The sequence below is a fragment of the Enhydra lutris genome, unplaced genomic scaffold (assembly GCF_002288905.1).
Source record: "Enhydra lutris kenyoni isolate GAN:26980312 unplaced genomic scaffold, ASM228890v2 scaffoldscaffold86, whole genome shotgun sequence".
NCBI classification, from domain to species: Eukaryota; Metazoa; Chordata; class Mammalia; order Carnivora; family Mustelidae; genus Enhydra; species Enhydra lutris.
The window spans coordinates 3,394,147-3,419,984 of NW_019154170.1; the positions used below are offsets into that span (position 1 = coordinate 3,394,147).

General features: G+C 56.1%; 2 protein-coding genes across 8 annotated transcripts; one reads left to right on the forward strand and one right to left on the reverse strand.

Annotated features, from left to right (window-relative positions):
• The first annotated feature begins 862 nt into the window (after positions 1–862).
• On the forward strand, positions 863–10,053 carry LOC111161831 (sirtuin 6). Of its 4 annotated transcripts, none has more exons than XM_022525830.1 (8): positions 863–938; positions 2,919–3,046; positions 4,624–4,806; positions 6,323–6,382; positions 8,076–8,171; positions 8,250–8,330; positions 8,915–9,038; positions 9,132–10,053. In XM_022525830.1, the coding sequence occupies exons 1-8, from the start codon at positions 873–875 to the stop codon at positions 9,471–9,473; spliced, it is 1,080 nt and encodes a 359-aa protein (XP_022381538.1). In that variant the 5' UTR covers positions 863–872; the 3' UTR covers positions 9,474–10,053. The 4 variants fall into 4 exon arrangements, with proteins under 4 accessions (XP_022381538.1, XP_022381540.1, XP_022381542.1 ...); XM_022525831.1 differs by lacking the exon at positions 863–938 and adding an exon at positions 1,178–1,424; XM_022525832.1 differs by lacking the exon at positions 8,250–8,330.
• Positions 10,054–11,159: 1,106 nt separating this feature from the next.
• On the reverse strand, positions 11,160–20,139 carry LOC111161856 (cAMP responsive element binding protein 3 like 3). 4 transcript variants are annotated; one of them, XM_022525872.1, is made up of 10 exons: positions 20,113–20,139; positions 19,472–19,600; positions 18,744–19,041; positions 17,732–17,847; positions 16,281–16,418; positions 15,395–15,501; positions 13,253–13,321; positions 12,010–12,094; positions 11,745–11,841; positions 11,160–11,536 (listed from the first exon to the last, which is right to left on the reverse strand). In XM_022525872.1, exons 1-10 carry the CDS (start codon positions 20,137–20,139, stop codon positions 11,160–11,162), a joined length of 1,443 nt encoding a protein of 480 aa, XP_022381580.1. The 4 variants fall into 4 exon arrangements, with proteins under 4 accessions (XP_022381580.1, XP_022381581.1, XP_022381579.1 ...); XM_022525873.1 differs by having other exon boundaries at positions 16,281–16,412; positions 18,744–19,044; XM_022525871.1 differs by having other exon boundaries at positions 18,744–19,044.
• Positions 20,140–25,838: the final 5,699 nt, after the last annotated feature.

The following is a 25,838-nucleotide window of genomic DNA, read 5'->3' on the forward strand; positions in this document are numbered from 1 at the left end:
CTCTACCAGGAACACCCCTTCTGTACCCCATGTCGCTCCCAACAGGCTCACTCTCCCCATCTCATTCCTACTCACTCTTTGGATCTTTGCTACAGCACCCCCTCCTCCAGGAAGCCTTCTGGGATGTACCCAGGCTGGGTCAGGTGCCTCCTTTCAGCTCCCTATGGCTCGGTGCCCTCAAGGCACCTTAATCACACTAAGGCACCATCTGCCGCTCACCGGTCTGTGTCCACCTCTCGCCACAAGGTGCCGCCTTTGTTCTCCAGTGTCTCCCCAGCACGGTTGGTGCTCAACACGTTTCTTAAATGCATCCTCAACGCCACTGGCCCCAGTGCCTTTGAGCAGGCTCTTAGCTGGTCACCTGTCCTGCCATGTGCAGAATACCACCCAGCTGGATGACGCCCGGGTAATTCGCAGCGGCGTTTAAGCCCCTACGTGGTGAGGCCCCACACTGCCCCCCCCCCACCGCCCACGTGCACGATTGCCCTGCATTGGTGACTTTATTCCCTTCTGAAATGTGCAGCGGAAAGAGCCCCGACTGGAAGCACGAGTCCTTCGTCCTCGTGAGGGATGTGGGGAATTCAAACGGGGCGCCGGTTGCTTGTGCCCCTCACTTGAGAGCTGACTGGCGCACTGTCCCATGGGCGGCAGGCAGTTTCCCGCCACCCTGCAACACTCCGAAGAAAGTCGACTTCCCTTTGCCAGCATTGGCGATGGCGCCCGAGGCGTCAGGCGAGGCGCATGCGCCTTGGAGGCAGAGGCCGGGCGCGTAGGGAGGAACACGACTCCTCCCCCACCTCACGTCCCGCCCCGTTTCCGGCGGAAGCGGCCTCAACAAGATAAACTTTATTGTTCCCGTCGGGGCGGCGAGGATGTCGGTGAATTACGCGGCGGGACTGTCGCCGTACGCGGACAAGGGCAAGTGTGGCCTCCCCGAGGTGAGCTCGGCCCGGCCTCCTGAAGGCCGCCCGCAGCGCCGCGGGCTGGGCGGGGTCGGGCAGCAGCGGGGCATTGTGGGAATATCGGGAGGCACTGAGGCTAGACAATGGGAGGGACTTCCCAGAGAGGAGGGGGCGGGAAGTGACGCTCCCTGCGCTCCCGGGGACCCGGACGCCCCCAGCCCCCAGTCGGCCTGGCCGGACCGAGGGAGGCACCCGCGTCGCGGGAAGTCCCGAAGTTCTGATGAGGGAAGCGTGCGAACGCAGTTGCAGGCTGACGGCTCGGCATGGGCGAAGGCGGGGAGGTGGGAAGAAACACACTTGGGGCACAAATTAGGCGAGAGGTTTCCAGAGCCGGGACCGCAGGGGCCGCACGTGCCAGGCTGGGGAGCTGACACTTTATCCTGAGGGTGATGGAGAGGGGTTTCAGGTTGGATGGATGTAGATAGTTTCAGCAAAACCCCTTCTGCTGCTCTAGGACTTGGGGTGAGTCACTTCCCTTCTGGGTCCCCTCGCCCCTCTGTAAACTGGGGGGAAGATCGCCCCATCCCCTAAAGTCTGGTCCGCGCGTTCTGAGGCATTTAATAAGAGCCCTCGGAATCCCTCCCGAAACCCCTGTCTTCTCCTGCCTGGCCCTTGATTAGTCGCTTGATTCCACACGCATTTATGGAGCACCATCTATGCACCAGGCACATTCTCATCCCTCATTCTAGCAGAGAGACAGACAAGGAGCAAGTAAATATAAGTCCAATGACGGTAAGCTTCAGGGAGAAAAGTAAAGAGGGCAGTGGTGAGGAGAGCTGGGGCTGCATTGAAACCAGGGCCCAGGAGGCATCACTGAGACCACTTTTCTTTTTTCAATTTTTTTTAAACATTTTTTTTTTAAATTTATTTGACAGATCACAAGTAGGCAGAGAGGCAGGAGGAGAGAGAGGAGGAAGTAGGCTCCCCGCTGAGCAGAGAACCCCTCGTGGGGCTGGATTCCAGGACCCTAAGATCATGACCTGAGCCGAAGGCAGAGGCTTAACCCACTGAGCCACCCAGGCGCCCCTCAATTTTTTTTTAATTGTGGCAAAATACACAGCATAAAATGTCGCACCTTAACCATTTCGAGTATACAGTTCAGTGGCAGAGAAAACATCCACACCGTCGTGCAACCACCCCCCTACCCTCCATCTCCAAAACTTTCCATCTCCCCACACAGAGACTGTCCCTGTGAAGCATGGACTCCCCACCCCCTGCCCCAGCCCTGGCTCCCACCTTCTCTCTGTCTCTATGAACAGGACTCCTCTGGGGCCCTCCTAGGAGTGGGGTCCTGCAGGATGGGTCTTTCTGGGTCTGGCTCCTCTCACTGAGCCCAGCGTCCTCAGGGGTCCCTCCATGTCATGGCAGGTGTCAGGGTCCCTTTCTTTCTAAGGCTGGATTGTATTCCAATGTGTGGACGGGCCGCACTGTGCTTATCCTTTTGCCCATCGATGGACCCTGGGGTTGATTCCACATTTTAGTGATTGTAAATGATGCTGCTGTGAACACAGGTGTGCAAATGAGATGATTTTTGAGCCAAGAGCTAAAGGAGGTGAGAGAGGAGCCATGTGGGTAGTGCTGTACCCTCTGCCTAGAGCCTGTGCAAAGGTCCTGAGGCAGGATCAGGCCTGGTGTGTTGGAGAAATAGTGAGGAGGCATGTGTGACTGGAGCAGAGTGGGTGAGGGGGAGAGAGAGGGAGGAGGGGAGGGTAGATCGTGCAGGGCCTCTGGGGGGCCACTGGGAGGGCTTAGGCTTTTAGGCTCCCTAAGGATGCGGGAGCCCCAGGGGGCTGTGGACAGAGGAGGTACATGAGGATAAGCTCCCTTTTCCAGTGGGTTCTCTTCCCCCTACTACCCCCACCCCCGGGGCAAGGCAGGGGAATCCCAATCTGTGGCTAGTGGCTTTGCCACTTGGGACACGTTTTGACCTCTGCCTTCTGCTCTGTCCCCTGACAGATCTTCGACCCTCCTGAGGAGCTGGAGCGGAAGGTGTGGGAGCTGGCGCAGCTGGTCTGGCAGTCCTCCAACGTGGTGTTCCACACAGGTGCCGGCATCAGCACCGCCTCGGGCATCCCTGACTTCAGGTCTGTGGGCATGGAGGGAAGGTTGAGGCAGGGTCCGCTACCGCCAGCATTTTCCCTGTCAACTCACAGAGGCTTGGCCATCAGAACGCGTCCGACCGCCTTTCCCGGGGATGTTGGGGACTGGAAAGACCCACCCTTGCAGACAGGTCCCTTTAAGTCATGCTCAACATTCCATTGGTCACTCACACCTCATTGGCCAGAGCATGGTCACCTGACTATCCCTAGCTGCAAGGGATCCTGGGGAATGTAGTCTTTTGCCTGGGCCCACCATGCATGCCCAAGTACTGGGGTTCTATTACCTTAGACTATGGGAAGATTGCTATCAGGGGCAGTTGGCTCCATGCTCACTTACAAATATTTTTCTGTTGGACCTGGTGTCAGGCAAGTGGCTTTAATCATCCCCACCTCAGGCTCTCACCTGTTGACAAGGGCGTGCCACCAGTGTTTAAGCGCCTCCCTGCTTGGGGCAGCCTGTGCTGGGCAAGAGTCTTCTTGCTGAAGCGCCGGGGTCTCAAACTGGCACCCCCTAGCGGCCCCTGAAGGCACCGTGCCTATAGGGCAGGCCTGTTGTATTTATACTCCCTCCCTAGGCCTCATGGGCCCTTACCCAGACTTGCAGCGGGAAAGCAGATTCCTGGTTCCGGGAGGAATGTCACACTTCTAAGGCGTGCTTCCCTTCCACCCCTCCTCCATAATCTGCCGTGGCTCCCCACTGCCACACAGGAGAGTTCCTCATACTTCGGGATGGAAATCAAAGCCCTTCCTGACCCCGCCTCAGGACACCTCTCCCACTTGGGCCCTGTTGCTCCCACTGGAGCCCCCAGACCACTTCATTTCCCCCAACTCACAGGCTGTTGTCAGTCCCCTAGCCTTTGCTTACCCCTACTGCCCGAACTCTCTTCCCTTTCCTCGCACAGCTGAAGAGACAGCTCAGCCTCCTCCAGGAAGCCTTCCTGCACTCCCCATGCACAGGCCCCAGCACCTCCACTGGGCTCCTCCAGCTTCACAGCTGCGGGGTCGGTGACCACTTAGGTCCACCCTCCATGAGATGGAGGACTCCTTGAGGGCAGGGCCTCGGTCCACTAGGACCTCAGCATTACCCAGCACAGGGCCAGGCTCAGTGTAGCAGCAGGCAATGTTGATTGGAATGAATAATTTTTTGCTGTCGTGTGCCACAGGCTCTCCCCTTCCTCTCCCTGTCCCCCCTTTATCTCTCCCCCCTCTTTTTTTTTTTTAAAAGATTTTATTTATTCATTTGACAGAGATCACAACTAGGCAAAGAAGCAGGCAGAGAGAGGGGGGGAAGCAGGCTCCCCGCTGAGCAGAGAGCCTGATGGAGGGCTTGATCCCAGGACCCTGGGACCAGGGCCCCAGCCAAAGGCAGAAGTTTAACCCACTGAGCCACCCAGGCACCCCTCCCTTCTCTTTGTCTCACATACTCTCTTTTGTCTCTCCATCTTTGTCTCCCTGATTCTCTGTCTCTCTCTGTCTCTGTCTCTAATGTTCTGTCTCTGATTCCTTACCCTGTCTCCTTGAACCCTAAACTCTCCGTGTCTCCCCACACCTGCCACCTTCAGGGGCCCCCATGGTGTCTGGACAATGGAGGAGCGGGGCCTGGCCCCCAAATTCGACACCACCTTCGAGAGTGCACGGCCCACACAGACCCACATGGCGCTGGTGCAGCTGGAGCGCGTGGGCCTCCTCCGCTTCCTGGTCAGCCAAAACGTGGACGGGCTGCACGTGCGCTCTGGCTTCCCCAGGTAACCCCCAGCTTCTGGCCCTGCTCCCTCGGGGCCTCAGTCTCCTCATCTGTCAAGTGAACGCTGATGCCGGCCCCTCCCGTATGAGGCCGCCGCGGCGATTTAGGCGGCAGGGAGAAGCGCCAAGCGCCCCGTGGAGCTGCGAACCAGAGCTGTCATCTGCCGTCACTGCCTCCCGGGCTCATCTCGAGAATTGGGGTCCCCTTTCCTGGTCCCAGGAGCCTCAGGGGTGCTTCCAGCCCTGACCACTGTGCTCTGGACCTCTGTCGGCTTGGAGTGTGGCCCTCGGCCACCAGCACCAGACCTGCTCCAAAATCTCCCTCGGGGGGAGGCCGAGAGGAAACTGGGCGCCGGAAGAAGTGCTCACGGTTGGGAGCTGGTAGTTGGGTCTTCATACCCGTCTTTTTTACTTTTATAGTGAGTGGGAACACTGTACGAGGGCCGAAAGGCTGACCAGGTCTTATCCTTGGGTCCACGGATGAGAACAGGGGCAGATGCGGACACGAGTTGCCCACCCTTCGTAGGCGAGGGTTGAAGGAAAAGGATTTTTCTCGGCTTCTAAAGGGGAATGAGGCCACTGTCCCCTCCCCTTTTGAAATGGGCCTGAGTCCCTTTTGGAGGAGGAAGCACTAATCTGCCGGCACCCACTGCACGCAGACAGGAGTGAAACGGATCGCACCCAACTCTTTACCCTGCGCCCACTGTGCACACACGCTGTTCTAGACGCGGGTCGCTGCGGGCACAGGACAGAAGCCCCTCCCGGGACTTACGCTCTCTTGGCGCAGAAACAGAAGACGAGATCAGTTAGCACATTGCACGCTAGGTCAGGCGGTGATCACTGTCAGGGAACAAAAGGGGAAAGTGGGACAGGAGATGCAGCCTGTGACAGGCTAGTGGGGCTGTGACACTGGACTAGGGACATGAGGGAGTGAGGGAGGTGACCGACAGAGTGAGGGAAAGAACCTTCCAGGCCTGATCATTGCTCCCCCAAATATCCCAAAAGTTAGGCACTGCTATCCCATTTCACAGATGGGGCCTGAGGCAGAGAGAGGTTAAGTGACCTGTCCAAGGTCACACAGCAGGGAAGCAACAGAGCCAGGAGTTGATCCCACGTCCCTCTTCCTCTAAACCCTATGCCCCCGGGGCCACCCATCGCCTTAGGTTCTTTGCAAACCGGGTATCAGAATTCCTGTCCTTCGGACCTGGTGACATTTGGAGGTTCCACCACAAGTGTGGAAGGATTTTGTGAGCGGAATGGGCTGTCCCTGTACGGGGTGGGATCAGCCGTAAAGGTTAATGATTCCCAGGCTCGGAGAGGTTGGGCCATCTGGATAAGGTTGTACAACTATGCATGGCGGAGTCCACAGCCAGAGGCCCTGGAAGGAAGGAGTCCATTGATCCTATGGTTGAGGGCTTAGGGAAGGCTTCCTGGAGGAAAAGGGCTCGGTGCTCGGCCTTAAGCCTTAGGAACCAGTACCCCGTGCCACGGCGAAGTGTCTCCCTTCTCCTCCCACAGGGACAAGCTGGCAGAGCTCCACGGAAACATGTTTGTAGAGGAGTGTGTCAAGTGTAAGACGTGAGTGCCACGGGAGGGTGGGGCGGGGCGCAGGGCATGGGCAGCCCCAGGCCGGCCCTGTGTTCTGTCACCTCCCAGGTCAGGCTCTGCATTGGGGCCTCGTGAGCCTCCTCTGGCCTGGCCAGAGACCCAGGCTTGGGTGGGGGCTGGAGACACATGTTCCCCCGGGGGAGGTGTGCTCCTCTCCTGCGCCGCAGGACGATGGCCAGAATGATGGCCGCAAACCAGGCGGCTCAAAACAGAAACGGGTCATCTCAACCTGGAGCTAGAAGTTCGAAGTCAGCTGTGGCAGGGCCTGGCTCCTTCTGAGCCCTGCGGGGGGGGGGGGCTCCTTCCTGCCTGCTTGTGTCTGCTGGAGGTTTCTCACAGTCCTTGGCGCTCCTCGGCCTGTCGACCCCTCAGTCTGCCGTCTGGCTGGCTTGTAAGGACACTAGTCCTGTTAGATGAGGGCCCAGCCTCCTCCAGTGTGAGCTCATTACGTCTGCGATGATCCTGTTTCCAAATGTGGTCACTCTCTGAGGTATCAGGAGTCGGGACTCCAGCATATCTTTTTGGGGGACACAGTTCAGCCCAAGACAGAGTGTGACAGAGGTGTGTCTGCCCACTGTGGGCAGACTGAGCCAGAGTCCTTCCCGGAGCCGGGGCGCTGACTCAGCAACCGCCCAGCAAGGATGGGAGGTGCCCATGGCCAAAAAAAAAAAAAAAAAGGTCCCCAAATCTATTTTGAAAAATTTCAAGTCTACAGAAAACTCATAAGAATCATATGATGAACCGAACTCTGCCTAGACCGGGGATCAGCAAACCTTTTCTGGAAAGGGCCTGATGGTAGAACCTTCTCAGCTTTATGGCCCAGAGGGCCTCTGTCAGGATGACAGGCTCTGCCTTCGAGGTGTGAGAGCTGTGTTAGACACCATGGGAAGGAATGTGCGTGGCCGTGCGCCAATAAAGCTTTATTCACAAGGACAGGAGGCTGAGGGCCAGATTTGGTGCTCAGGTCCGTAGTCTGCTGATCCCCACGTGGATTTGGCGGTCGTTCCCGTTTTGTTAGTCCTTGCTGGGCGTTTGAGGCTAAGTGTCCACTGCCCAGGCCCAAGGGACATGTGTCTCCCAGGAGCTCTTCTCTTCCTCGGCCGCAGCACGTTCGTTTTATTTTTTTATTTTTATTTTTATTTTTTTTTTAAAGATTTTATTTATTTATTTGACAGAGAGAGATCACAAGTAGACAGAGAGGCAGGCAGAGAGAGAGAGAGGGAAGCAGGCTCCCTGCTGAGCAGAGAGCCCTATGCGGGACTCGATCCCAGGACCCTGAGATCATGACCTGAGCCGAAGGCAGCGGCTTAACCCACTGAGCCACCCAGGCGCCCTAGCACGTTCATTTTAAAGGCCACATAGAAAGCCGTGTAGGTCACCCAGCCACCCCCCCACCAAGCTGCCCAGTGCTCCTGAGCCTTCTGTTTTTGTCCCGGTCCAAGATCCAACCTGGGGTCCCACCTTGCATGTCACTGTCGCATCGCTCTAGTCTCCTCTGTCTGGAACCCTTCCCAGTCTATTTCCACGCCACTGGTATTGGGGTGCGGCCAGACCAGCTGTGTTGTGGAAGCCCCCCACTTCTCTGGGAGAACAGCTCAGGCCACAGGGGAGCAGAGGGTGGGCTGACCTGGCCCCACAGGCCCCCCTTCCTCCCCCAACACAGGCAGTACGTCCGGGACACTGTCGTGGGCAGCATGGGTCTCAAGGCCACGGGCCGGCTCTGCACTGTGGCCAAGGCGAGGGGGCTGCGGGCCTGCAGGTGAGTGACCCCCCGGCCCCACCCGGACTCCAGGGGAGGGTGCGCGTCTCTGTGCTGATGTCCCCACCGCCTCCGCAGGGGGGAGCTGCGAGATACCATCCTGGACTGGGAGGACAACCTGCCTGACCGGGACCTCACTCTTGCTGACGAGGCCAGCAGGTCTGACCCTCAGAAGAGCCCGGATTGGGCTGGTGGGGGACGCAGGGAGAAGCCCAGCCAGCTCTGGCCCGGGGGCAGTCAGGAGAGGCTTCCTGAGGGAGGCAGTTGCTAGTGCTCTGGGCCTCACTGTCCTCCTGAGTACAGCAGCTCCTCGCACACACCGCACCGTGCCCGTGTTGTGGGCAGGGAAACCGAGGCGTCTGGAGGTGGGCTCCTGTCCAAAGCTGCCCCGTTGGGAAGTGGCTGAGCTGGGGTAGAACCCGAGTCCCAAGGCTCGACGGTCCTGCCCACGTCAGCAGCCCTGCTTCTGCCAATGGGGGGTCGGGGGAGAGGGGCCCAGGCAGAAGCGGAGCTGCAGTGGTGGGACTCAGGGCAGCTGGGAAGCCGGCCCAGGCTGCGGGTGGCCCTTGAGAGCAGAGGCAGCTGGGAAGGGAGCTGACCCCTACCCCTGGGGCTGGGCGTGTAGCAGGGCACAAGGCCTGTGGGAAGACAATGGGGCTTGAGCCAGGAGGGGCAGGAGGGCTGTAGAGACCACCGTGCCTGGCTAGGAGGGGGCTCCGTCCGACTCTGCCTGCCCGCCCCAGGAGCGCAGACCTGTCCATCACACTGGGCACCTCGCTGCAAATCCGACCCAGCGGGAACCTGCCCCTCGCCACCAAGCGCCGCGGAGGCCGACTGGTCATTGTCAACCTTCAGCCCACGAAGCACGTGCGTTCTGAGCCCACCCTGACGTGCTCCCTGCCCCAGCCTCCCTCCTCTCTCAACCTTGGCCTCAGCCTGACCTGCCTTTGCCCCCCGCAGGACCGCCACGCTGACCTGCGTATCCATGGCTACGTGGACGAGGTCATGACCAGGCTCATGAAGCACCTGGGCCTGGAGATCCCTGCCTGGGACGGCCCCCACGTGCTGGAGAGGGCGCTGCCCCCCCTGCCCCGCCCTCCCGCCCCCAAGCTGGAGCCCAAAGAGGAGGCCCCCACCCAGCTCAATGGCCCAGCGCCTGCCAGCCCCAAGCCGGAGCCCTCCACGGAGTCCTGCGCCCAGCACAATGGCTCTGGGCCTGCCAGCCCCAAGAGGGAGCGGTTGGACAGTCCTGTGCCGCACAGGCCCCCCAAAAGGGTGAAGGCCGAGGTGGCCCCCAGCTGACTAGGGGGCCTGGGGAGGGTGGGGCTTTTTGTAGAAACCGTGGATTCATCTTTTCTTACTGGTCTCACTTTGTCACTCGTACCTGCCCGGGGGGGGGGGGGCGACCTCAGGGTGCTGATTGCTGGGATCCGGGATCCAGGCCCCAGGCCAGGCTCACCCTCCGCTGCCTCTCTCTCTAGCTCTGGGGGCCTCTGGGGTGGGCCTGAGGAGGAGCATTTTCGCCCTGGACAGGACCTTGGATCTGACACCTGAGGCACTTGCTCCTCTAGGCCCAGGCCCAGCCCCTGACTCAGGATGTTCTGGGGAGGTGTGGCCAGGCCCTCCCTAGTTCCTGGCAACAAGAGTTAACTCCCTCTGGCCCTGGGCCCTCACTCCCCATCCCCTGCCTCCCCAAAATCGCCTTCACCATCCCTCCAGGAGGTAAGGGGGGGCAGAGCCACCGTTCAGGAGCCAGACTTCAAGGCGGCATGGACAGTAGGGCTTTGCCTTGCCTTTGGGGCTAGAGGGAGAAAGGTGTGTGCACCCTGCTGCCTCCAGACTTCCAAAGAAGTCTTGAATGCAATAAACAGCAATTCTTGCATCCGAGTCTGTGTGTTTGACTTTCATAACCTTGTGCCAGGTCCTAGTCCTGGAGAGCAGGGGGCGGGGGGGCGGGGCAGGACCGCAGGGCCCCTTGCCCCTGTGGAGCCGGCCTGGGCCAACCCCGGCCTGAGGACGAAGGAGGAGGACAGTACCATGGCTGGCATTCCTAGAGCCCTCAGTGTGTGATGATGGGCCCGTGTGCATGGTTTCTAAATATTTGCCCTCCGCCGCCAGGCTGTGAGCCCCTGGAGGCTAGAGGCCGTGGCTTTGCAGGTCTGGTTTGCAGCCCCCAGCACCTGCTCAGAGCAGGTGGGGAGTCACCACGCATGAGCATCAAGACACAGCCGGCTTCCAGCCCGCATCCTTCACTTCCCATGCCTCAGTCTCCCCATCTGGAAAATGAGCAGGGTGGGCTGTGGAGGCCCCCAAGAAGGCAGGTCCCCAGACCTTCCATCGACACGGGGCCCCCAGACAGCTCAGTCCAGGCGTGACAAGCACGGGCCTTGCGGCCGCTCTCCAAGGTGCTGAAGGCACTTCCAGGGCCTGGCATGTGGCCTTTCCAGCCTGGAGGTCGGGCTGCACCTCCCTCCGCATCATTGGCTGGCCCAGCCCCTCCTTCCAGGAGTTGGGGAGCCTGAGACTCTGCTTCAGCTCCCACCCAACACCTCTTTGTGCCAGCCGTGTTCTGTCAAAATACTTTATTAAGGATCTCTGCAATCTTAGAAAAGTGGGGTGGCTTGGGGCCAGGGTCCCCACAGACTCCGCGGGTTTTTCTTCCCTGTGTGCAGGGGGCAGGGAGGAGGCCGGGGGCAGGGGAGCTGTTGGGCCATGATGTCTGTGTGTGTGTCTGTCCGTCTGTCTGGGTCTGTGGGTCACTCTGCATGTGTCTGCCGGTTCCTTTGCCTGGGTCTGTGGCTTTCTCAGGCTTTGTGACCCTGCGGCTGTCCTGTGTCTGGGCATGTTCTGTGTGTTTCGGGGTCCAGGACTTTGTACATTTCCATCCTGGCTCTTCTGCCAGGTCTCACCTCTCACCCCCATGCCCGTCGTCACTGTCCACAGAAGGTCCCCTAAGCCCAGGGGCCTGCGGGCACATAGAGATGGTGCTCACAGCTCCTCCCCTGCTGCCTCCAATCCCACCCGCCCAGAGCTGAGCGCTGGCTCAGGCGCAGTCCAGCCCAGCAGGGTGGCCCCTTTCAGCTTCTCCATCGAGTTGTCCGGGACCAGTGTCAAGTTGTCCTTGGCGAGTGTCGAGTTGTCCCGGGCGAGGGTCAAGTTGTCCGGGATCAGAGTCGAGTTGTCCAGACCCTTTGTCAAGTTGCCCAGAGCCGACATGCCCCGAGATTCCCAGTCCGCCATGGGGCTTCCTGGAGACCCTTCCTGGGATGTGCCATCCTTGGACCACGGTCCTGGGGCCTCGGAGCCTGGTATGACGTCGGGGGCCACGCGGGAGGCAACGTTGTTGTGCAAAGTTCTGGAGAAAACTGAGCAAGGGTTGGGAGGATCATGAGGGACAGGGTGGGAGACTGGTGTCCCTCTATTCCCTAACCCCAGCCTCAGAGAGTAGAAATAAGGGGGTCCGCTCCCCCACCCCCCAAGAGGCCCAGTATAGGGGCTTGGGGAAACAAGGGGACTGTGCCCATGGTGCGCCCCAGAAGGGTTTTGAAGGCTGAGCATCTCAAACCCACCTACCTCGAACAGGTGCGTAGTCTCCGGTGTTCTCGGCTTTGTTGGTGACGAAAGGGCTAATGGAGGGCAGGACGATGAGGGCAAAGGAGAACAGCAGGACCTGGCGGAGATGGGGGAGGTCACCCCATCCCTCCCCCCACCCCGTGAGCAAAGAAAGCCCCAGAAGATGGGATCGTGCTTGAACTGGGGCTCAGGCTGTGGTCAGCTCCCTGTACAGTCCCCTTGGCCAAGGCCAAGGACCCCCTTTATCCTCGGGACCAGGACTTACCGCTAGGCAGGTGCCTGTCTGGGCCGACTTGCTGGTGGACTGGACAACAATTGCCTGGAGTTTCTTCAGCTGCTCCAAGAGGGACCTTAGTGGGAATGCGCAGGCCTTGGCTCAGCCCCATGCGGTTGTGATCTGACTCCCATCTGTTTCTGGGGTCTCCCAGCCTGGCTGATGTCTGAACCCCATTCACCTCTCATGGCCCCATTGGTCTTAGAGTCCCAGACTCTTCATCTTCGCTTCAGTAAATCTCCCTGAACATCCCCGCCCTGCATCCACTCACTTCTCAGCTACCCTGCCTCCCTGATCCAGGCCGCCATCATCTCTCACCAAAACTCCAGCTCCAGCCTCTATTCTGGCCCCGCTAAGGCCCCTCCTGCCCTCCTAGGGTTCATGCTGCCAGCAGTAGCCAGATGGAACTTTTCAAATGTAAGTGAGCTTCTCTCCACCCTTCCAGGGCTCCCCCCACCCTGGATAAAAGCCCAAGTCCTCCCCATGGCCCCCAAGACTCGGCATGACCTGCCCTGTCCCCTCCCCCCTCCTCCTTCTCTCTCCCTTGCCCACTCTGCTCCAACCACATGGGCCCACATATTGTTTCTCCAACACCCCAGACCTGGTCCTGCCCCAGGACCTTTGCACATGCTGGTTCCCTCTGTGCCAAGGACACATTTCCCCCATGTCTTCTCGGAGCTGGTTATTTCTCATCCATCAATTCTCCTCTCAAAAGTCACCTTATCTGACCTCCCGGCCCAGAGCAGCCCTCACTCGCTCTCCAGTGCCTTCGCCCTGCTTCGCTCTCCCCCTCAGTGACAATCACTATTTGAAAATAATCTTTCACATATTTTCACTTGTCTTAGTATGTCTCCCACTAGACCATGAGTTCTGTAGGTCGGGAGATGGTCTGTCTGTTTAATCTCGTGGTTCCAGTGCCCAGAACAATACCCAGCACGGACGAGATACTAAATAAATGTTGAGTAGATGGACTGCCCCTCTTAGAACACGTGCAGTCCTCCAGAACACCGTGTTTCTAGCCTCTGGCCATCCGTGGTCCATTTCCTCCTCCGGAAACACCCGTCCCCAAGTGCAAGTGCCCACCTCTATGCAGTCTGCCCCCTTCTAGGTGGAGCCCATAACCCCTGCTCTGCTTTGCCATCACAAGTTTGTCCCCCACACAGTTCATCTCTCCTACGAGGGACTCTGGGGGCCAGCTCCTCCCGTCCTCTGCCACAGCAGGACCAAGACTCACAGGTTCTGCTTCTCGAGATGCAAGACCTTCCTCTGCAGCTCCTGGTTCTGGGCCGTGCAGGCTGACATCCTGCAGGGACAATGTCACAGTGACATTCAGAATATGCCTGTCACCAACTGGCCCAGCTGACCTCTCCCTGAGAGGCCCCACTTTACAGGCAGGGGATCTGAGGCCAGAGATGGGACATCACTCATCCAAAGTCACCTGGCAAGTCTGTGGACGGGTCAGGATTTGAACCCAGGTCTGCCTCGCTCCTACATCCCACATCTGCATTGATGTGAGGGTTTCCCTCCAGTCCGTGCCCCCAGGACTGGGAACGGAATGCCGAACTTGGGCAGCGATGCTTCCAGAAGACCAAGGAGTAGGATGACTGGGAGTCCAAGGAGGACCAAGTTACAATCCTCATCCTCCCTGTGAGCTCAAGCCACTCTACTCTCTGACCTCAGTCCCCTCACCCATAGAATGGGGCAATGGTTACCTAGTTCACAGAGTGTCTGGGAGAACATGAAACAAAGTTGATGAGGGCTTTCGCGGATTGCATCTGAGGAGCATCACGATGGCGATCTGTCCGTCTAGGGACCCCAGATCCAGGCTGGCGCCCCACCTTTCCCACCTGCATCCATCTGCGAGAGTGGTCTTGGCGTAGACCACTCAGATGGGATATTCTGGTCTTGGCATTGGATCCAGGGAAAGGAATCAGCCCCCCCAACCCGAAAAGCTCTCCTTCTAAATAACTCACGGGATAGAAAAGAATCCATGATGTCGATTAAGGAAGACCCAAGGACCCAAAGGTAATGTCAATGGAGCCAATCACAATGAGCAAGGGGCAGCCGACATAGGGCGGGGAGGGACAGACCTTTCCCACCCTTCCTCCAGCTCAACAAGCTGGAGGCACACGTGTTGAAAATTAGCAAAAGGACAAGAGAACAAACTCTCTTCAAAATAAAGCACCAAGGAAGAACATACTAAAACCGAGGGCAATAAGACTGTCAAATCACTGAACACTACCACTGAAACGAGTCATACACTGTACGTTAATGAACTGAATGTAGGTACATTAAAAATAATAATAAAGCTAAGAGCAGAAATGGAAGAGCTAGAACACAGAAGTACAGGTGGATGGGAGGGAGGCCAGAAAGCCATTCTCCGGCGAGAATAAGTGAATAAACAAGTTTCTGGCAAGATGAGTCAAGAAGATGAAGGAAAAGAGAAAGCCCAAATGTACAGCATATGATTAAAAAGGGTACGACCAAAAAAAAAAAGGGGGGGGCGCCTGGGTGGCTCAATGGGTTAAAGCCTCTGCCTTCGGCTCAGGTCATGATCCCAGGGTCCTGGGATCGAGCCCCGCATCGGGCTCTCTGCTTGGCAGGGAGCCTGCTTCCTCCTCTCTCTCTCTCTCTGCCTACTTGTGATCTCTGTCAAATAAATAAATAAAAATAAAATAAAATAAAATGGGTACGACCGCCTACAGCACAGAGTTTAGCAAAATAAGAAGAGACCACTATGAACCAGTTCATGGCAGTCCATTTGTCCCTGACCACTTCCCGGAAGTGGAGGACAGCCCAAAGCTGACTTGGGAAGACACAGAACACCCAAATGGACCTGTAACACCCCATCGAGTCAGGCCCGGGTCAGGAAGTGAGTGAGCGAGCTCGTTACGCTTCTGTTAGAGAAGAGGAGGCTGTCCCCTTACGTGAGTTAAGAGAGAGGTGACTGGATGACACTGGGGTCACGGTTTTTCCGTTGAGGAAGTTCTGCCAAGAATGATGTCCCCTCTGTCCTTCCCATCGCACACACACTCAAGGAAGCCGTGACAGCTGAGGACCAGGGATGTTCAGACCAGGGGGGGAAGCTCCCTGTCTTCAGGCAGAGAGTTAGAACGAGGTGGGTCATACATTCTCCTTTCTTTGTGTCACGTATTCTGGGGGATAAAGGGACCCCGAGACTAAGCCCCCTGCCATCTCTGGGTATCTTTCCATCCTTGCAATTCACGTGAAAAATAATCTCTCCCCGAGAGTGGAAAAAACCTCTCATTTTGTCAGGCCCCCCCAAAACTGTGACCTTAGTCACTGTTGCACCCCTCTTCCTGGCTTTGTTCCCCTCCCCCACCCCACGTGTGGCATCCCAGTCCCCCAGCCTTACCGAGTTTCCAGGCCGTCTATATATTCCTTCTTCTTTTTCCGGCTCTCCTGGGCTGACTGTTTGTTCCGGATTTTCCGCCGGATTTTTTTCAGCACTCGCTCCTCGTACTGCGCAGTGACAAGGGAAGGAGGGTCCGCTCTGTTGTCTGGACCCCTGCTCTCTTTCCATAGGAGCCCCCCACCCCCAGACCCAGGGATCTGGGGGAAGAGTCCAGGAGACCCCTCTAAATTCATGCAGAGTCTGCAGGAGGCTCCTGGGTCCTGATGCTTTTCCCGGATCCCAGTCCCAGTTAGGAACCTGCTCCCAGACTTTGCGCACCGGGGCGATGGCGCCACCTTCCGGCTGCGCGGGGAACAGCGCTTTCCTGGGGCCGACAGGTGGGTCCCAAGACCCGACGGTCTTCGCAGTGGGCATGGCAAACCCAGGTCCTGAGTGAAATCGGCTTGAGGGGCGGGGCGGGGGGCTGCGGCGAGCTATTGCCTGTGGCGGTGTGGGGGTACGGGGGCCACAGTCACGGAATTCTTGCGTGAAAACTCCCGGCCAGAGAAACTCAAACATTCCTACAATGCAGCACAGCCCAGTGGGAGCCCGTCTGCAAGAACAGCTGGCCTGCGGGTCAGCCCCTTTGTGGGCTCCGGCTTGCAAGGGGCTGTATGATACAGCGTGGAAGGCCCAGGGAAGGTTCCCGGCGCCCAAATCCGCCGCTGCCTGGAAGCCCGCCCTCGGTTCCCGGGTGTTAGGACCCGCCCACCCAGCTGGCCTTTAGAATGCATTTCCCAGCTCCAGCGACAGCCGCGTCCTGACATTCTCGCGCAGGAGGCGCACAGATGAGACCCAGGCGCGGGTAGTGGCAGGAAATGGGGCGGGGCCTGGAGCCCGGGCTCACCTTGGTGAGGGGCAGCTGGGTGGGCAGGGTGAGGCCTTCTTTGGCCAGAAGCTTCTTCTCGTCCTCTGTCAGCACCAGCTCCTGGCAGTGCTCAGCCCCGGGGCGCAGCAGGTGGGGGCCTGCCACGTGATGCTGCTGCTGCGGGGGAAACGCGGACAAGGCGCTGGGGGCGGGAAACCGACAGCCTCCGGGAAATGGAGGAGGGACCAGATTTGAGAAACTGTCCATCGGTCTGCGGTCGGGTCCGCGTGGGCACTGGGGCTCGAGAGCCGGCATCAGCCCCCTGAGCCGGGAACTGATCCTACAGATACCCTCACCACAGACAAAACCGCGGACGCACAGACTTTTCATCTGCTTAACAGTCATTTGAAAACCATGTATTAAGCACCTACTGCGCGCCGGGCACTGGTCTGGGTTCTGAAAATTCACAGCAGTGCTGTCCGTAACAGCAAAGGGCTGGACACAGTGGGGATAGCTGACTGAGAGGGGAGAGATTAAATAAGGCATGATCCGGGTGATCATGGAGGGGAGCTGTGAAAAAGGACAGGGGCTTCCCCATATCAAGACTTAAAGCAATCACCAGGGTAAACTCTCAAGTTAAAAAAATAAAGGGGCAAAACCAGTATAAGTGTGGGATGCTACTTATTATGTCAAGCTTAGAAGGGGGGGGGAGAAGGAGGAATCCCTTTGAAAGGATTCCTTGGAACCTGTGTGGGAAGGGAGGTGAGGTGAAACACCCTCCCCCCTGCCCGTGCCTGTTTGTGCCTTTGGAACTCGGGCGGAATGATTGTATTTGCCTATTTTTAAAAAGTGTTTAACTAAATTTAAATTATGAAAGATAAACATCAGTAAGGAAAGAACGTTGTCATCCGAGTGGCAAAGTCTTAGAAATGTCACCCGGTGGAATGGCAGACCCCGGAATAAAGGTACAGATTGGGGCAGTCTGTCCATCCTGAGGGTCAGTCCCCACTACCCAGAATTCCAGGCCATTGATCACTGATTCCTCATCTGTGAAATGGGGGCACTAATTGGGTCATCAGATCTGGTTTCTGGTACTCAAAGCCCTCGGAAAGACAGACGGTCCTGGGTCCGTGAGCAGGAATTCAGTAGATCAGCCCAGGGGTCGAGCCAGCAGCTGCTGTGTGACTTAAGGCAGATTGCTGGCCCTCTCTGTGCCATTTCCTCAAGAGAAAAATTAATGTAACAAGAGCCCCAATCTTTAGCATTTCTGTGAATTAAAAGATGATACATTGAAAGCATTTAGAAGAATGTCTGGCCTACAATGGATACTTGGTTTTAGCTTTTTTTAAAAAAAATTATTATCACTACTGGAAAGTGCCCTACCCTGTATGTGACTCAGTTTCCCAATCTCTGAAATGGAGGTCCTGGGACCCCATGAAGCCCTCTGAGCCCTGATGCTCTGGCGGGGGTGGGGGGTGGGGACTGCTCACCAGGTCGGTGGCCCCGCTGCTGGAGAGCAGGAGATCTTTCACCGTGAGGTTGCAGCACGGAGGCTGGTCGGCCGGCTCAACCTGCTCCTCGGAACAGAGGTCCGGGCTCCACATTTCTGACCAGGGCAGATGGGGACAAACCCAGGGAAAAGTCAGGTGGGGGGTCTCTGAGTGCCCAGCTTCCACCTCCAGAAAGGCTTCCAGGATTAACCACAATGTGCTAGGGATTGGGGGCACAAACCCAAGGCCTGGGTTGAAGGCGAGAACCCCAGCTGGTGCCTCCATCTTCTCACTGAGGGAAATTGGGAGCCTGATTCCCCGGGACACTGCTGGGGGACCCACTGCCAGCCCAGGAGGGAGTGGTTGTTATTGCCCAGGACTATAGACTAGGTCTCCAGCCAGAGCGCCTTATCTCCCCCTGGGGGCAGGGACCAGGTCTAATTCACCTCAGGTGCCCTCCCACCTGGCACCTATAGGCAGGCTGCTCCCCAGAATGCAGACTTCTGGGTTACACAGCTCTTGGTTCGTATCCTGGCTGGGCAGATCTTTGTGACCTTGACTGAATGACTCAACCTCTCTGAGTCTCAGTTTTGTAAAGTCTCCAGTGAATCTATTAAGCGCTCCCGCCTCCTTGCAAGGCTCAAGGGACAAAGGACGCCCTGCTGGGGGTTGGGGGGGGGTGTCTTCTGCATAAGGCTAGTTTTCCCCAGATCCAGGAGGAGCATATGGAGGCCTAGGGTCCTGTGACCTCACACGCTTTCATTGAGCATCTCCAGGATCCAGGCATGGGAGGTTCAAAGATGAGGCTGACAGGGTGGCGTCTGGGGCGGGAGCCAGTCTGCCACGGTTACAGCCCAGCTCGGTGGCTCTGACTCATTCCTAAACCTCACCGGGAATGCCATGTCACCATCTGGGGAATGGGTCCAAGACAGCTTCTATTTCAAAGGGTGGGTATGTGCAAGCCCAGCGCCCAGAACCAGACAAGGGTGGTGAATGAAGACGAGGAACCTACCCAGGTCTATGGCCACAGAGGCCTCCAGCACGTGGGCCACTGGCCCAGGGGGACTGGCAAGGCAGGGGGGTCCAGGATGGTAGGAGGGGCAGAGCCCCTTGGCTGACTCGGCCGCATGGCAGCTGGTGGGGGAGGCGACTGCCCCGCTGCGTGGAGGGGTGTCTGGGGGGTCGGAAGGCAAGTCTTCAGAGATGCCACTGTCACTGGCCGCAGGGGACCAGATCGGGGAGCTGGGCACCGAGTCTCCGGAACCCAGGATGGAGTTTAGGAAATCGTCAGAGTCTGGGCCTGGCAGGACCTGCTGGGACAGAGACGGGAGGGTGGGAGTTAAAAGCATTGCGCTTTATTCTGGATTGCTCTGTGACTCCGAGCAAGCCACAGATCCTCTCTGGGCCTCCCTTGTCCTTTCTGCAAGACAGAAGGATCCAATGCTCCTTCCTCCCGGAGTTGTTGAGCCTGAACACAATCATGCAGCCTGGGTACCCCCAAGACACAAGCCCCGAGTTTGAGCTTGAACCCAACCCCAAACTGCTGTGTGACCCTGGACAAGTAACTATCCCTCTCTGGGCCTCAGTTTCCTCACCTCTACAAAGAAGCTAATGTCACCTACCCCTTAGAGTAGCTGAGAGGTTCAACACAACATTGAGCTTTGTTAAAACTGAGCTCTGAGCCCTAAATGCTTCCCCGAGGAAGTGGAGCTCTGGCTCTGAGGCCCAGTGTGTCCTCACCTGGTCCTCGACGTGGTCCCAGTCCTCACCCAGCTCCACATGTCTCAGGATGCCATCCTGCTGATCAAACAGGAGATCCAGGAGCTCCAGGCTGCCAATAGGGTCCAAGGGACAGCCGGAGGAAGCCATCTGGGGCAAGGAGGGGATAGGCGTGAGGAACTCACCGCCCGCTCTCCTCTCACCTCCTATCGGCATGCCACCTCAAGGTCCGTGTGGCTCAAACCGAACCCCCACTCGGCCCCCAGGCCAGCCCACCCTGCCCCTGGCGCTCCCATCTCCAGGTGGGCTGTGCTGCTCTCGCAGGCCCTCCCAGGGCAGGCGAGCTGATTTCTTTCAAAGCTCTAGACAGGTGCATGCGTGGGGGTGAACAGCCTGGTCAGCTCCTATGAAGCTGATGAAACCAGCCCCCTCTTCCCCTCCCATCCTGCCCAAGTGCCCTCTTCCTGGAGGAAAGACAAGAAGAGCTCCGGGATGGAGGCATGAGTTTGGCCATTCCATGCGCTCTCTGGGCCTCAGTTTTCCCATCTGTCTAATGGGGGGTGGGGTGTGAGGCTCCTTCCAACTCTGGGATCTTGGGAGGGTTTCCTGGCCTCGACCCTCCCTCCCCCACAGCCCCCCCCACAGCCCCCAGCAGGGCTCACCTTTCCAGCTGCTAAATCCCCATTCATGAGGCCAGCCGGTCCTGCCTCCCGCTGCTTTCTGAGTCTACTCTGTGCTGGAGCCTCACCCCACCGCCAGGACTGCAGACTCTGCTCTGCTTCTCTCTGTAGCTCTGTAACCACCCCCCAAAGATGCTGGAATTGTATCGGGAGCTCCTAGCCCATCCCTGGGTGCTGATTGGGGAATAGGCGAGATGGACAGGGTTAAGGGCCAGTGACACCAGGCCAGGCTGGGGGAAGGGAGGGAAGACCGTTATCTTGATGTTTTGTGCTTTTCTAGCCGGCAAGAGGCAAAGGCCAAAGTCTGGGGTGCCTCAGCTCTGCCATGACCTCTCTCCTACTTTCAGGGACTGTTTCTCCTCTGAGTCCCAGGATGTAGGTCTCCAGGAGAGCCCAGGGCCCCTGGCAGCCTCCTGTCTACTCCCAGGATGGAAAAAAAAACAAGAAAAGGACATCCTAGGCCTTTGCTGGAGCTGTCCCCTCTGCCAGAAGCTCCCTTCCCTCAGGAGCTAGCAACCTCCCACCCATGCTCCAAGTCCTCCCCAGCCGAACCTAAGCAGCAATCAGTTCCTTCTAGAATCTTCTATGGTTCATTTGTTCACCGGATATTGATTGAGCCAGACTCGGTCCCACCTCAGGGCCTTTGCACTCGCTGTTCTGCCTGCTGGAAACTGCCCTCCTTCCCACCTCTGACTCTGTCACTGTCTTCATACATTCAGCCCAGATGTCTGAGAGGCTATGTGTGACCGTCCCCCCTCCCCCCGCCAGAGGAGGCCGGCCCCATAGCACTTTGTGACATGGCTGCTTTCAAGAACCCCTCTGTCTGACGTTGTCTTGTTCCTCAACATGTTTTTTTGTCTTCCCTCACTTCCCTCCTCCCCACTCCCAGAGCCTTATGGGCTAGAATGGAGTTTCCTTTGTTCTCTGCTGGGTCCCCATTATCAGAAAGCGTCTGCACACAGCCAAGGTGCTCAGTCAACCCTTACTCAGACACACGTCCTCTGTGACCACCACCGTTTGAGGCCCTGGGGATAGAGCCCTGAACAAATTATGTCATAAATACATAAATAAATCAGGAAACTGACAAATGAGTAAGTTCTACCAAGAAACTGTGTAACCACAGTGAAAGACAACCAAAGGCTGGTCCTTGAAGGAAGTGACTTTTTTTTTTTTTTTTTAAGTAAGCTCTCTACCTAAGGTGGGACTTGAACTCACAACCCCAAGATCAAGAACTATGTGCTTTACCCACTGAGCCCGCCAGGCACTCCTTAAAACGACACTTCAGTCCTCAGGGAGAAGAAGGAGCCCTTGGGAAGATCTGGGGGAAATGTGTTTCCAGCTGAAGAAACAGCACATGCAAAGGTCCTGGGAATGGGACCCTGTCTGGCGCGTTGAAGGAACAGGGAGGAGGCCCCTGTGGCTGGAGCAGCGAGAAGAAGGTGGAGAGAGGAGGAAGGAAGGGCAGGCAGCGGATGGGGCAGTTTCTTCAGAGTCTGGGGGCGTGGGCAGGGCAGGCCAGGAGAAGGAGTTGTTTTATATTAAATACAATAGGAAGCTGTTGGGAGCTGAGTGGGCAGAGGAGAACTGAATGGAGCCTTCTGTGTGTCGGGCACGAGGCCGGGCACCAGGCTCGCAGCTGTCAGGAAAACACCCCCTTGCGCTCAAGAAATTCCCACCCTGGTGTGTTTTTCTCAATGGACCCTTCGCCATCCATTCACAAACAGACTTAATGAGTGCCCATGAGGGGCCCATCGGGTGCCATCCTTGTATCTGATGGGGACTCACATGACAGCAGCGGCGCCCCAGGGCACCCTGGACCACGTCTGGGAGACGTCTGTGGCTATCAGACTGGGGGAGCTCCCAGTATGGAGGGGGTAGGGCATCCCCAGCGCCCCCCTGGGGCTCCCCAGCCCCGGGGAGAGGGGGTCACTGTCCCCTCTCAGCCTCAGCCTCCCCATCTTCCTTGCTTCCACTGTAACCACCCTGTGTTGGACTTTTCAGGGCTTTGTTTGGCTTGGCTCGGCTTTTGTGATCCCAGCCATAATATTTATTTAGACTTTGCTGTGGAGACTCTCTTCCAGGGCAGGGACAGCAGGTGTGGGGAGTAGGTGAGGTCTGACTTCTGACTTCCCCCTGCCCCCGCCTCCCCACTCTTTGCTGACCCCCAGGAGCCCCAGGGCCCTTCAGCTAGAGCTCTCCCTCCTCCTCGTACCCAAGCCTGCCAGAGGAAACGTCTGGACTCACTCACTCACCCCTTTCTGTAGATTTGACCCCCTAGTCCCGCTCCCCAAGATACTTGTATTTAAATTTTTATACATAATTATGGACTTTAGAAAGCATTTATAGGGCGCCTGGGTGGCTCAGTGGGTTGAGCCGCTGCCTTCGGCTCAGGTCATGATCTCAGGTTCCTGGGATCGAGTCCCGCATCGGGCTCTCTGCTCAGCAGGGAGCCTGCTTCCCTCCCTCTCTCTGCCTGCCTCTCTGTCTACTTGTGATCTCTCTCTGTCAAATAAATAAATAAAATCTTTAAAAAAAAAAAAAAAAAAAAAAGAAAGCATTTATAGAACCCAATGAAGAGATATCTGCATGAGTCCAATAAGGATAAGCAGTGCGGGACAAGAGGACTGTTTGATGCTGGCATCGTATTACCTCGTTTATGGAACAGGAACACGTACTTCCCCGCAATGCTAAGCTGGAAAGCAAAGTCACGTTTGCCCAGTAGCTTCCACCAGCACGTGTGAGTGTGAAACACAGCAGGAGAGATGCGTTAGCCAAACAAGATGAAGGAACACCCCATTGAGAAACGGCTCTGAGCGCCAGCCCATCTTTGCAAGGCTCTGCTGTGTTCTTAGAGTGGACAGACTTGGTAGCATTTCCCAAACATAACTGTCTCGGCGTGGGTTTTTCTTTTAATTTTCACTTGGTTGGTTCTGAACTGTTACCAACACGTGAAAATGTTAACGATACCCACCAGAATGACTGAAATAAAACAGATGGACATCAAACACTTCCAGAAGATAAAGGAGCCACTGGAATGCTCCCGCTGTTGGTGGGAGTCAAGACGTTCTACCTCGTTTGGGAAATTGGGTAATCTCTTATAAAGTTGAACGTGCCTTTACTGTATGATGGCACCACACTGTATGATTCCATTTATATGAAATCTGGAGACTAGACAAAGGAATCTTGGGGGAAAGAGAGTGGTTGCCTAGGCTAGAGTGGGGAGCTGAGTGGACAAGGGCAGGAAAGGACTTTTTAAGGTGGGGAAAATATTCTAGATCTTATTTTTATTTATTTTTATTTTTTATTACTTTAAGGGCGTTTTATTGATTTATTTGAGAGAGATTGAGCAAGAGAGAGAGAGAGAGCACAAACAGGGAGAGGGAGAAGCAGACTCCTCCGCTGAGCGGGGAACCCGATGTGGGACTGGATCCCAGGACCCTGGGATCATGATCTGAGCTGAAAGCAGATGCTTAACCCACTGAGCCACCCAGGGGCCCCTAGATCCAATTTTCAATGGTGGTTACATGAGTGTATAGAATTGTCAAAACTTGTCAAATTGAATACACACACAAGACCTGTGCATTATTTCTGTAAACTAAACCTACCTCAATAAAAAATGTACAAAATATAAAGTGAACAATTACATACAGAAAACACTTAGTAGAACACTAGAAACAACAAAATAGCCATCAGCAGGGGATTGGTTAGTAGAGCCTGGTGTATTCCCATAATGAAATGTTACATGACTTCGAAAATAAAAGACGATTATTTGTATGTGCCGATATGGAGCAATAATTATTTTTTTAAAAGATTTTATTTATTTATTTATTTGTCAGAGAGAGAGAGGGAGAGAGAGCAAGCACAGGCAGACAGAATGGCAGGCAGAGGCAGAGGGAGAAGCAGGCTCCCTGATGAGCAAGGAGCCCCATGTGGGACTCGATCCCAGGACGCTGGGATCATGACCTGAGCTGAAGGCAGCTGCTTAACCAACTGAGCCACCCAGGCGTCCCAATAATTATTTTTTTTTAAAGTAGGCTCCACACCCATCCTGGAGCCCCACACGGGACCCGAACTCACCACCCGGAGATCGAGACCTGAGCTGAAGCTAAGAGTCAGACACTTAACCAGCTGAGCCCACCCAGGCGCCCCTGACAGGGGGCAATATTGAGTGTATATGGTTCCATCAGTGTTTTCTCACCATTTTGGTTTTTGTGTTCTTCGTCCCACTGAAATCGTAACACCACACATAGGTTATGTACCTGCTCATTCACTCTATGTGATCTGTGCTTTCTGCATAAAAAGAGGAAGATCTGTTTCACCCCGAGAGCACTAGTTTTCATCCCCTCGAAGACAATATCTTCCCCACTGAAAGTGCACCCGGTAATTGAAACAGGGCAGTGCAGAACACAGGGTACCACATGTGCGTGAGGGCAGGGGAAATGAACGTACGTTTACGGAGTACCGCTGGAGCGAGACACGATGGGGATGGAGGTAGCTTGCACGGCTGGGAGCTCCCCGAGGAGGAGGCTTTTTTTTTTTTCTAAGATCTTATTTATTTATTTGACAGAGAGAGAGGGAACAGAAGCAGGGGGGAGGGGAGAGGGAGAAGAGGGCTCCCCACTGAGCAGGGAGCCCAATGTGGGGCTCGATCCCGGGACCCTGGGATCAAGATGTGAGCTGAAGGCAGATGCTTAGCTGACTGAGCCCCCCAGGTGCCCCAAAGTAGATGCTTTCTTCTGCATCATCATTTACTCTCCTGGAATTTGATGCCATGTACCTGTTACATCTTCCACATAAATGCAATTTCATTTAAACAAAAAAGAGGGGCACCTGGGGGTCTCAGTCTGTTGGGCGTCTGCCTTTGGCTCGGGTCGTGGTCCTGGGGTCCCCGGGTCTTGGGATTGAGCCCCACGTCGGGCTCCCTGCTCAGTGAGGAGTCTGCTTCTCTGTCTCCCTCTGCCTGCTGCTCCCCTACTTGGGCTCTCTCTCTCTCTGTCAAATACATAAATAAAATCTTAAAAAAAAAAAAAAGGAAATAAAACATTACAAATGAAGCAAGGCTCATGCATTCTTCACAGTTCTTCAAGTTTCCTGATATAAGCTAACCCCGGGTCCGAGTTAGCATTTAAGAGCCGCCTTTCCTACAACAGTAAGTTGCTTCAGCTGTGTCCCCAAAGCCCAGCATTCCCACCAGGACTAGGTGCCACCCTTGTAACATTCCTCAAATAAGGAGATGACTCTCTTTCACCATTATTGCTTTATTCTGGTGTGAACACTTAAGTATCAATGATTGCCAGCCAAGCCCTGTCAGGAAGCAGATCCCTTAGACCCCTGTCTTTCTCACTGATCTCTCTTTCTTTCCAACCCTAAAATTACCTCAGGTGGTTTCCAACAGTACAGAGCGAAAATGCACTCAAAGCTTTTTGAGCTAATTCTAACTAAAGTGTGAATGACTGATATCAGGCTCATTTATTCCTTTTCTTGGAAACAGCTACATTTTCTAAAGGGGTTTGGAGGGACCCCTTTAGCTCAAGCCCAGATTAACTCTTAGGTTTTTGCCCAGGGTAAAATTCACCCCCCGCCCCCGAAGATATTAGTTGGGTATAACTAGTTCTAGTTTAAGGTGAATAAGTGATACCAAGCACATATATACTTTTTCATGGGAGCATTTACATTTTCTTGTGGAACTGGAAGGCATTGTAACTCAA